The sequence below is a fragment of the Mesoplodon bidens genome, assembly GCF_964165515.1.
Source record: "Mesoplodon bidens genome assembly, chromosome: 18".
Classification (NCBI taxonomy): domain Eukaryota; kingdom Metazoa; phylum Chordata; class Mammalia; order Artiodactyla; family Ziphiidae; genus Mesoplodon; species Mesoplodon bidens.
In genome coordinates, this window is record NC_138175.1 from 7,448,140 (window position 1) to 7,460,559 (window position 12,420).

The 12,420-nt window shown below is 51.3% G+C and overlaps 1 protein-coding gene across 2 annotated transcripts in view; it reads right to left on the reverse strand.

The window, feature by feature from the left end:
- PLCG2 (phospholipase C gamma 2) overlaps positions 1-12,420 on the reverse strand; it is a 173,756-nt gene that overhangs the window by 140,065 nt on the left and 21,271 nt on the right. Inside the window, exon 4 of one of the 2 annotated variants that reach the window (XM_081216340.1) lies at positions 10,444-10,686. In XM_081216340.1, coding sequence (XP_081072466.1) covers positions 10,444-10,636 — 193 coding nt within the window. In that variant the 5' untranslated portion in view covers positions 10,637-10,686. Of the gene's footprint in view, positions 1-10,443; positions 10,950-12,420 lie in introns of those variants that run through there. The other variant, XM_081216341.1, reaches the window with a different exon arrangement.

The following is a 12,420-nucleotide window of genomic DNA, read 5'->3' on the forward strand; positions in this document are numbered from 1 at the left end:
CAGGCGGACTCTCAACTACTGCACCACCAGGGAAGCCCAGGGGATGCCTTTTAATAGCTCCCTCCCCTAGTCAGACATGCGTAAGAGATCCAACCTGCACCCACTGTTGGGGACCCTCTAATTGTGTGAAGCGGGAACACATATGCCTGCCAGGGCTTGGCACTACAGCACAGATGCTCCCTGTGCCGGCCCTCTGGCTTCTCGGAGCAGATGTGTCCACACTCCAGCTGTCACTCTCTCCTGTCTTCTCCTCCCCAACGGCCAGATGGACTTCTGGGCTGGGACACCGAGATCCCCAAAAGCCAGACCAAAAGAGAGTCCTGTCAACACCTCCACAGCCATCGGGAGCACAGGGAACTGGCTGGACCACAACTAACCAGACATGCACAGGGTCCTCCAAAGGGGAAGCTTGGTTACTTGGAGGAGAGAATTCAAGGGATGTACTTCCAAGAGACGGGCGAGAAGCCTGAGCCATGGTAACAAGAGCAAACCTCACATAGCGCTTCCCCTACCTTTCTAAGTGATTTACCTTCAGGAGCTCATTTGATCCTCCTGAAGACCCTATTAGGTGGGTACTGTCATTCTTCCCATTTTACAGGTGAGGAAACAGAGGCACAGAGAGGGAAGTCTCTTGCCCAAGCCACAGACTTGGGACTCAAACCCAAGCAGGCTGGCTCCAGTCCCCACGTTTAACCAGCACACAACACTGCCTCTCACACCCTCACAGCCAAGACCAATGCAACCAGGAAATGAGATGACACTTGGAATAAAGCAAGGGCTCTTAAATTCCTTTACAACAAACTCCAGCTTGTCCGTATTATCTGCGGCCACGTGGATACATCAATCACTGGGCTCACCTCCCTGCCCCTCGGGCTCCTTTTAAAGGGGAGTGTGTTAGTCTGCTAGGGATGCTGTAGCAAAACACCCCCAACTGGGTGGCTTCAACAACAGAAATGTATTGTCTCACAGTTCAGATCAAGGTGTTGGCAGGGGTGGCTCCTTCTGTGGCTGTGAGAGGGAATCCCTCCCGGCTTCCTGTGATGTCGGCAACCCTCAGCGTTCCCAAGCTTACAGAGGCGTCGCGCGCGCGCGCGCGCGTGTGTCCTCTTCTTATAAGGACACCAGTCATATGGGATTAGGGGCCCATTCTGTGCCAGCATGACCTCATCTTAACTAATTACATCTGCAAAGACCCTATTTCCAAATAAGGTCACCTTCTGAGGTCCTGGGGATTAGGGCCTCAACACATGAATTTGGAAGGGAGACACAATTCACCCGGAACAGGGACCCATCTCTGCCCAGAGTCCTGAAGAAGCCAGACCCTGTTCTCTATCAGGAGACCCGTCTAACCCCCCCTCCACATCAAAGCTGACCGAGAGGACACTGGTCTCAAAGGCAGCCAACCCCCGAGCACGTGCTCAGAAGACCCAGCCAATCAGAGGCATCCATCGTTGGGAGGCTGGGACCCAAAGCCTTCACTGATGGGGCTACACAGTCAAAGTGGAGAGCTTTGCTGGGGAGGGTCTAGCCATGACTATGAGGAAACCTAAGATGGCCGACAAAGCCCATCTATGGAGAGACGTCACCAGTGGCAGCTCCTGTCACAGACGGGATGGGAGAGTCCTCAGTGCCATCACCTCCCCCTCCCAGGAGGCCCAGTGCAAAGGCTCTTCATGTCCCTGAATTCCTGCAAGGATCCCTAAATCCGTACAATCATTCTATTCTCTAGCCATCAGTGGGGCTCCTACAGCCACCTCTGCATCTTCCAAAATTAGGGGTCGTGGAAGAGCCTGGGGGACGCCTGACAAGCCGCTTTCCCATTCTTCCTGGCACACAACTGGGCCACATTTCCCAGCATCCTTTGTAGCCAGTCACATGCCAAGTTCTGGTCGATGGAAGATGGGAGGGAAGAGGCACATCGGTTCCAGAAATGACCCCTAAAACCTCCTAAGCCATCCTCCCCTCTTCCTCTTCTGCCACATGCTGGCCGAAGAGAAGACCCTGCAGTGGCCTCAGATGGCTGAGGGGACAGTGGTGCCACCAGACAGCAGAGCCCCACCCCCCAATCCCACTAGACCATGACCTGAGAAACTTGCATGAGATCAAGAAATCACTTGTCACTGCTGTTAGTCTACCCTGACTAATACAGAAGCTTTATTGCTGTGCCCTCTGCCCAGAATGCTCTCCCCTTAGAGCTTCTCATGGCTCCCTTATCACCTTTCAAGTCTCAGCTCAAATGTCGCCTCCATGGAAATGCTCCCCTGAGGCGTGACCTCCTAAGACAGTGATCGTCACCGGTTACTCTGTCAAGGGGCCCTGCTTCTTCCTTTCCTAGCACCCAACACCATCCAGAACGACTGAATGATTGGCCTGGCTTTTTCTGCCTTTCCCGTGACACTGTAAGCTCCTCTGGGGGTCCACGCTGTCCCGCTCACCGCGCAGTCCCCAGTGACAAGCACCATACCCGACACACACCACGTCCTCTGAGTGTTTGCTAAACCAACAGAGGGCTGAATTCTAATCACGCCAAGTGATCGTCATCCAGGGCCGAAGACAGCCCTTGAATAAACACAGAAACCGATTCCTCCACTGACCAGCGTACAGGCAGGTCTCCATCCATGTCAGGAATGAAAACAAGAGCTCTATTTCTCACACCAGCAGGCTCCGCCCTAGGGAATCCGTACCCCGGAAGAGGAGGAGGACAACCCATTCGGGTGCAGGAAAGAAACAAGGATCTCATTACATAAATGCAGGTTCTCACATTCATGGCATCCTTTCCACAGTGCCGTTTCCCTTCACGTCTGATGCGGACAGGAGCAGCAGATGCTTGAGCACCTACCTCCTCTGTGCCCAGCACTGTTGAAAGGAGGTTACATGTATTACTTCATTTAATCCTCACAGGAGCCTTAGGAGACAGGTTCTCTTATGATTCTCATTTTACAGACGTGGAAAAGGGGCACAGAGAGGTGACATGGATGGTCCAAGGTCACCCTCCAGTGAAGAGGCAGGGCTGGGATCTGAAGCCAGGCCCTCGGGCTCCAGAGCCTGTGCTGTTACCGTAACTGCACATCTGTGATCAAAAATTGTATGTGTACACACACACACACACACACAAAATGGAATATTACTCAACCATAAGAATGAAATAATGCCACGTGTAACAAGACAGTTAGACCTAGAGATTATCATACTAAGTGAAGTAAGCCAAACAGAGAAACACAAATACCATACGATATTACTTATATGTGGAATCTAAAAAAAAAAAAAAATGATACAAATGATCTCATATACAAAACAGAAACACACTCACAGACACAGAAAACAAACTTCTGGTTACCAAAGGGGAAAGGGGGCAGGGGGCAAATTAGAAGTTTGGGATTAACATATACACACTACTATATACAAAAGAGATAACCAACAAGGACCTACTCTAGAGCACAGGGAACTATACTCAGTATTTCGTAATAACCTATAAGGGAAAAGAATCTGAAAAAGAAGAGATATATGTATAGGTATAACTGAGCCACTTGGCCATACACCTGAAACTAACACAACATTGTAAATCAACTATACTTCAATTAAAAAAGAAGAAAAATTCCTTAAAAAGAAAAATAAGTTTGTACACACTGGGGGCATTGGTGGAATCTTATTTCTGATGGGACACTTGACTGACAGAGCTTGGGAACCACTTTCAGACAATGGATTTCTTCTTAGACGGAAGATGCCAGTGGGAAAAAAAAACATCTATTTCTCCATCGTTTGAAAAACACTTTGTTAAAAATTAAGAACTTGGCAAAATACTCTTTTTTTTTTTAAAGGTGGGTAAGAAGCTCAAGGTTGGATTTCAGAAGAAGCCAGGATACAAGACGAGCCCATTTCAGCGCCCCTGGCTGTGTCCGCACTTGTCTCCACTGTGGGGTCTCCAGCAGGCATGTCTGGCTCCCCGCTAACCAGGCACCTCTCGAGCCTCCTTCCCCTGGCACCTCAGCACCAGGCAGAGCATGTCCTCTGCGCGAATAAGGAACCGGTGCCTTCCCTCCTGTCGTAACGAAACCTGAACGAAGCTGTCATTCTTAGGTCCCCAGCAGGGTGCTTCTCCATCCCATACGGGCTCAGACATCTCCGATATCATGTAAGAGGAGATAGCAACACAGAGCGGAAGACTCGAGACCCTGAAGGCAGGTTGAACGAACGCAAACTGTAGTTGTGCCCCTTCCTGACTGTGCAGCCTCGGGCATGTCACCTAGTCTCGCCAGGACTCGGTTTCCTCGTAATAAAGTGGGGATGATTCCTGCTTCCTGTTCACAGGGTCACAGGCAAGCCAAGAACCTAATACCAGGGAAACAGAACAGCTCCTATTTGCGAGAATCCCTCATTCACGGGCAGCCACCACTTGCCAAAACTAAGCAGACGGAGAAAACACGCGTAAGCAGAAGTGAAAACTTGAGGATAAAGGGCCCATTCAGTCAAGAGGGACATGGTCCACGTCCTCAAAGGCGGCTCATTGCACAGCCGGCCCCATCCACACTCCACAAACAGCTGGCACCACATGGGCTCCTGAGACGCATTCCAGACCGCCCTCCCAAATGGACAAGATGCAAGAGGACCCCAAAGGTTCAACTCAGAAAGGTCCCCAAGCGGGCTCCTTTCCAGCTGGAGTCTGCGCAGCTGGTGCCCCTGGAAAAAAAGAAAAACCAGAGAGGCAGCACTTCCCGGCATGAGCTCCCTCCCGACATCCAGAGACTCAGGAGCCAGTGCAGGAAGGAACACAGGGCACCACCTTGCCCATCAGCCTTGGAAAGTAAACGGGAGAATGACAGCCAAGAGGTGAGTGTCTGCCTGGAGACCATCGTCTTTATTAGAAGCCAGGCCTTGGGAGTCCCACCCACTAAAATATGTACCTTTTATATACAGATAAAACATGTACATATAAAAAAGTACATAAGGACTTCCCTGGTGGCGCAGTGGTTAAGAATCCGCCTGCCAATGCAGGGGACATGGGTTTGAGCCCTGGTCCGGGAAGATCCCACATGCCGCGGAGCAACTAAGCCTGTGCACCACAACTACTGAGCCCGTGAGCCACAGCTACTGAAGCTCGCACGCCTAGAGCCCGTGCTCCCCAACAAGAGAAGCCACCGCAATGAGAAGCCCGCACCCTGCAATGAAGAGTAGCCCCTGCTCGCCGCGACTAGAGAAAGCCCGCACGAGGCACTGAAGACCCAACCCAGCCAAAAATAAATAAATTTATTAAAAAAATTAAAAAGTACATATGATAAAATCCGTTTGATTCTCACCCTTATCTTATTGGTGGGGACTACTCTCATTTCACTTGACCAACGGGGAAACAGGCTCAGAGAGGTCAAACAACCTGCCTTGGATCACGCAGCACCTAGTGTTTGATCAAGCGGGGAGTTGAGCTACAAGTCTGGATCCAGAGTCCAGCCGTTCTCAAGGTCACTTGGCTCCAAGGTGGCTGCTGTCAACTTTTTCCCACCCTGGACATGCGAGCCTCGCCCTCCCCAAGAGAAGATTCCCCATGCTTTGAACCTGAGTTGGCCCTGGTGACCTGAGCACGTGACTTTCTGGGAGTTTTCGGGCTAAGTCATACGAAGCCCAGCAGCTTTGGCCTGGGACTCTTGGAACACGCACCCAGGGGGTACACCAGGCACCATGTAAGAAGTCCAGCTACCCTGGGACTGCCACGCAGCAGGTGCTCAGCCAACATTTCCAGCTGAGCCCAGGCTTCCAGCCATCACCACCACAGCACCAGACATGGGAGTCAAGATTCTGGAACCTTCCAGACCAGGTGACATGCCAGTTGAGTGCCACCTCAGTCCAGGCCACAAAGAGTAGAAGAACCGTCCAGCTAAGCCCTGTCCAAATCACTGACCCACAAATCTACTCACTTGCATCCAATGGCACCTACTGACCCCACTTCAGGGCAGGCGTCCTGCTGGCCACCTGACAAGCCCCTCCCTTAACTCTCCACACAAGCAGCTCCGCTGCTATGAGGCCTCCCCGCATTTCCTACCACCCCCCCATCCCCACTGAGGGGGACAAGAGCCTTTCTTCCTCGTGAAGTACCCAGCGCAGACCCGCACTGTGTACCGACCACACAATCCTACAATGCCCAGGTGCTGCATCTGTTCCCTCCAGGGCAGGGACTCCATCCTTCCTCCTCTCTCTTATCAGGATCTAGCACCCAATATGACAGCAAATATGGGCTGAACACATGACATAGCTCCGTCATGACAGGGTCCCAAGAGAAACCCAAATATACCCAGTGCCATTTTATGGTTCTAAGCAAAGCAAACGCATGACTTTAGACCAGGGCTTCTTAACCTTGGCACCACTGACACTTTATATGGGATAACTTTGTTTTGGCGGGGGTGGGGACTGTCCTGTGCATTGTAAGGTGATTAGCAGCACCCCTGGCCTCAATCCACTAGATGCCAGAAGCCCCCCCAAATAATCACAACTAAAAGTATCTCCAGGCGTTGCCAAATGCCCCTGAATGGGTGGGGATGGGATTGCCCCGGCTGAGACCCACTCACTGCTTTGCACAGTGGGACCCCTGGGTGTCTACCTTCACCCAGGCCTGCAGGGGGTGTGTGACACCTGTCCAAAGGTCACAGGCTGCTTGCCAGTTACCCCAGAACCACATGCTCGTGCTCCCTCCTGTTTGCCTGCCCCTTGCAGATGCCACAGTAACCTGAAGGACCCCACTAACTAGGACCCCTGAAGCAACACGACAGCTGTGGGGGGCCCCCCAGGACACCCCTATGTCAGGAGGCTGAAAATGCGGTGCTGAGAGTCCCCACCTAGGGCCCAAAGGCCTGTTCTCTCTAAGTGGTCAGGGGAGCACCTTTTCTAAGCTCTTTACTCCCAAACTGGGTTTTCTGCTGCTTTACAAACACTACTGACACAGCCGTATCACACAGGCTCGCCCGCGCACGTTCCAAAATGCAAACGTGTTCGCATCATCCCTCTTCTGAAAACACTTCGGTGGGTCCCTACTGCTCTCCAGAAAAAGTCCAAACACCTAAGCAAGACTCTGCTGCCCGGGACAAGCTGGATGCCACTTGTCATCAAACAACCCATGGCAAAAATGACAGCAGCAGTTGCCACCGGTCCAGGGCTTACCCTGTGCTGTACCTCATGTTCGAGCCTCTGATGTATCGACTCAGTTACTCATTCCCAACTGTAACCCTGTGCATGGATACCAATGTTACTCCCATTCTGCAGATAAGACAATCAGATCTCAGAAAGTGGAGGCAGCTTGCCCTGCAGTCACATGGCAAAGCTCATCAAATGTGCTGGAAGTCAGCTCCACACTGCTTGTACCTAATCAAACGATGTAGGCTCCACGAGGACTGGAGTCTAATGTAATTCCTGCTGTACCTCCAGGACCTAGAATAGTGCCTGGGAGAGCGGGCATTCAAATATAGATGGACGGAGGTAAGGAAGGATGGGTGGAAGAAAGGAAGGAGGGAAGGAAGGGTGGATGGACTGAGGGGAGGACGGAGGGAGGAAGGGAGTCTCCAGAGCAGTACCTACCAAACCTATAGCTACAGGATCACCTGGGGCGCCTATTAAAATACTGAATCCCAACCAACCTGGTGAATGACAGTCATCCTCAGCCACTCCAGGGAGGAGGAGGCACCACTTTTGGTTAATGAGTGGGGAGAACTATAGCGTGTGGATTTCAAGAGCCAAAATCCTGTCTCACACCCATCAGAACTTTCAGGAGAAAGTTCCAGTAGGCTGTATCTTTAAATGCCCCCCCACCAGGTGTTTCCGATGTTCAACCCCCAGAAGAGAAGGGACCAGCCATCCACTCTCAGTGCGGGACACCAGTATTTACCACCCGTGCCCTTTCATCCCCAGGCAGGCCCCCACCCCCGCCCCAGCTGCGACAGGTCTCTGGGCCACCTGGGAGGCGGAGTGCGGCCAATGCAAACAAAACCGGGAGGAGAGTTTGCTGCCTCCAGACATGGGCACTTGCAAAGTGGGGCTTCTGGCTCTGTGCCACTAGAGGCCTGCTCGGCTCCAAAGCCAGGAGAAACCTTTTGGAAAGCTACTTAATCTCACTCATGATGAAAGAAATCAAACGAAGAACTACACCGAGCTATCAGAGACCACCTGTGAACGGCCAAGTTCAGAACCCCATGGCAGAGTGGATGAGGGTGTGGGGAACGGGAGGTACCCTCAACACCTCGTGGGCCTCTGTGGGATGCTGTCCAACTGTCCTTTAAAAGTTAAAATAGCCTGTACCCTTTAACTCAGAAATAACACATATAGGAAGCTGTCCTTCAGGTAAACACAATATGTGTGCATGAAAGCATAATGCAAGGATGACCCTCACACACAGTTGGTGGGAATGTAAAATGGTGCAACAACTTGGAAAATAGTCTGGCAATTCCTAAAATGATTAACAAAGTTACCATACTGACCTAGGAGCAATGCTACTCCTAGACAGATACCCAGGAGAAATGAAAACACACAGCCATACAAAAAATCACTCATGAATGCTCCTAGCAGCAGGATTCATAATAGCCAAAAAGTGTAAACAACCCAAATGTCCATCAACAAATGAATGGATCAACAAACTGTGGAATATCTATACAATGGGATATTACTCAGCCACATAAAGGAATGAAGTATTGAGACACACCACAACGTGGATGAAGCTTGAAAACACTGGAAAACATTGTGTTAAGTAAAAGAAGCCAGTCACAAAAGGCCATATACTATATGGTTCCTTTTAGAGGAAATGTCCAGAACAGGGAAATCTATAGAGATAGAAAGGAGATTAATGATTGCTTAGGGCAGGAGAGGTGGATGAGGAATAGAGGGATGGCTAAAAGGTATAGGGTTTCTTTTTGACGTGATGAAAATTGTGGTAGTGGCAGTGGTTGCACATATCTGAATATACTGAACTGTTCATTTTAAATGGATGAATTATATGGTATGTGAATTATATCTCCATAAATCTGTTACCAAAAAATTTTTTTTTAAAACTAGAATCCGGGCTTCCCTGGTGGCGCAGTGGTTGAGAGTCCACCTGCCGATGCAGGGAACACGGATTCGTGCCCCAGACTGGGAAGATCCCGCATGCCGTGGAGCGGCTGGGCCCATGAGCCGTGGCCACTGAGCCTGCACGTCCGGAGCCTGTGCTCCGCAACGAGAGAGGCCACAGCAGTGAGAGGCCCGCGTATCGCAAAAAAACAAAACAAAACAAAAAAACAACAAAAAAAAACTAGAATCCAAGTATAGTCACTGCAGCTAATAACAAAAGACTGGAAAAACCCAAGTGTCCGTCTCTAGGGGTTAAACTGTTACACTGTAGCCAGAATGCTATGTGGCCATGAAAGAAAAAGGCAGCTCAATATGCCGATAATAAACCACCTCCAAGATAATTGTTAAATTAAAAAAAGAAATCAGGGCCTCCCTGGTGGTGCAGTGGTTGAGAGTCCGCCTGCCCATGCAGGGGATACGGGTTCGTGCCCCGGTCCGGGAGGATCCCACATGCCGCGGAGCGGCTGGGCCCGTGAGCTATGGCCGCTGAGCCTGCGCATCCGGAGCCTGTGCTCCGCAACGGGAGAGGCCACAACAGTGAGAGGCCCGCGTACAGCAAAAAAAAAAAAAAGAAAAAAAGAAATCAAAGTGCAGAAGTGTATGTAGTAGGTACCCATTCATGTAAGAAACACAATGCACACATCACACAAGCATAGAATACTTCTGGAAGACCAAAGAACTTGGTAATGAGCTTGCCTCTGGAGCATGACGTGGGCTGGGGAAGAGACATTTATTTATGAATCGTCTCATTTTCCCCCAAGTGTACATTTTAATTCCTCAATTAAAAAGTAGCCAATAAAAAAGTCAAATTAAACAAGTCTCTGCAACTGAAAATTGCTTAAGTCTCCTAACTCTGTTTGTTAAAAACTGTCTTAGAAACTTTAGGAACTGAGCCAACTGCCGAATGTAAAGAGGATGGGGAGAAGAAGATGCCTCCACCTGGACCAGAACTTCCCTTCAGAGCTACAGAACAGTCAGCAATGCGCTCTGTCCACCTGCAGCTACGGCACAGGCCTCTCACTCTGCTCGTCTGGCCACCAAGCTATGAGTTTCCACAAGCTCTGGCCAGTCAGCCCTCAAAGGGCAGACGGCTTGACCATCAACTCGAAACAAATGCTCCCCGACGCTGTGAGACAGGGAGCCCGGCCCCTGCCATCCCAGGTGAGCTGCCTGGATGTCACTTCCAAGTTGGCCCATGCAGGCTTCTGTTCCTTCACCCGCTGTTTCCTGGCTAACCTCCCCCACCTGCTCTAAACCCATTCGGAGACCCAGACAACGCGGCCCTGCTTTCACTTTCAGAAGGTATCAAACCAACAACAACTGCCGTGACCACTGGTCTGGGCAGGAAGGTGAGAAGGTACTCACGGAAGCCCTCGATCTTATCGGCCGTCTTGCTCCAGGCCACCTGCTGCGTCTCCATGACCACCTGGACAGTCCTCCGCTCCGGCGTGGACCTGCGGAAGCTGAACACCGACATCACCGTGCCCAGCTCCAGGGCCCTCTTGATCTGACTCTTCTCGTACTCCGGAAGGGCGTCCACGTTGACCGTGGTGCTCATGGTCGCCCGCTCCAGGGGGACGCAAGCAAGGAGTGAGAGAACAAGGGAGGCTGGAAGGGCGGAATAAAGGAGGGAACTGGTTTTAGTTAACTGAGCGGGATTTGGCTGAGACTTCAAGAGCCAAAATCCTGTCTTATGCCCATCGGGATGAGTGTGGGGAGAAGGTTCTAGTGGCGGAGACTCGCTGGCCGCTCAGAGGGCCCAGGCAGGACACACAGAGGTTTAAATGGAAGTGAGGTATGGGTGGGGCCCTCGACCTCAGTGACCCAACCACTATCCCGGCTTTAAATAACCAAATCACCCCAGCCTGGTTGTTACCACTCCTTCCCCACATACTCTGATGCTGTGGAACATTTGAATAGCCAGAGCAGCCCAGACTGACTACTGACCCCACCCCTGACACCCTGCCAAGAGATTTCCAACCATCCCTTTACTTCCCGAGTAAAGTTGGGAACAGGAAAAAAAAAAAAAAAAAAAAAAACACCTTCCGAATGTGTCCATGGAACTGGGGCAAAAAAGGGCAGAAAACAGCAGGGCCCAGCAGCTTCACGTTCAAATCCTGGTGTAGGTTGCCACGGACCATGTGGACCTGGGCAGGCTGCGTGACCTCCGTGAGCCCCAGCTTCATCGGAACAGTTAGGAAGCCACCTGTGAAGCACCTGGTGTGCAGCTCAGCACCCAAGGGGTGTCCCTGGCGATCCCTCATCCTCGTGCACAGTTGGCATTTCCCAGAGAGGTGTTTGCGCCCCAAATCTCAGGGCCTTCCTTGTCTGGTTTCTCTCACGCCCACATCCAATCCACAGGCAAACCCAGAATCCAATCAGTCTCACTGCTTCACTGGTCCCTCCAAGGATCTTATACTTGGGTCGTTCTGATCGCCTGCTAACTGGTCTCCCTGCTTCCGCTCCAGCCCCTACAGTCAACTCTCGGACCAGGAACCAAAAGGATGCTTTAAGAACACGAGTGAAATCATGTTGCTCCCTAAGCCCCTGCTCTGCAAAAACCCTCCCCCCCAGTCTGCCTCCCAAATGTCCAAAGACTCACTGCCCCTCACTCAGAAGGGACTTAACTTCAGGCTTGCAGACTGCAGCCCCTACCCCAAGTCACTTACACCCGCAGGCTGAATTGCCGCCCTTGTAAAGGGGAAGATGGCAGATGAAAGAACCTCCAAAGGTTCTCGTAAGGATTGAACCAGATAATATATCTCAGCCCGTAAAACAAAGATGCAAAGTCAATGCTCCTCAGATTTAGCTCCTGTTACTGTCACTATCCACTGTTCCCTGTATCTTTCTTACCTCCTCCCCTCCTCCAAATCCCTTTAGGCTCACAGTTGCTACTCTGTAGAGAAACTGGTGTTCAGCCAGGGCTGTCTGGGCCTCCATACTGGCTCAGCCTCCCCACAGCCTCTTTGCCAAGTTGCTCAAAATCAGGCCCTCAGTTTCCCCGGCTGTATAATGAGGATAACAATACCACCCTCGAGGGGCTCTGGAAGGACTAGACGCCACAATGTATGTACAGCCACCAGCATCTAGCAGGGCCTCTGATCATATTAATCAGACAGCTGGTCAAGACATTAATCAAGGGTCAACTCTATGACAGACATGGAGGGTGGACTTGTATGCAAGTGAGGGGTGCAGCGAGCGGCCCAGGCCCTGTCCTTTGCTCCCTCATCCCTCTACCTCACACCCACAGCCAAAGGCGCCTCCCAGGTATGCTGACAGCCCAGCGATAAGCTCATGAATTACACCTGCTCTCCACCCATTTGGAAAGGGACCAGTCAGCTC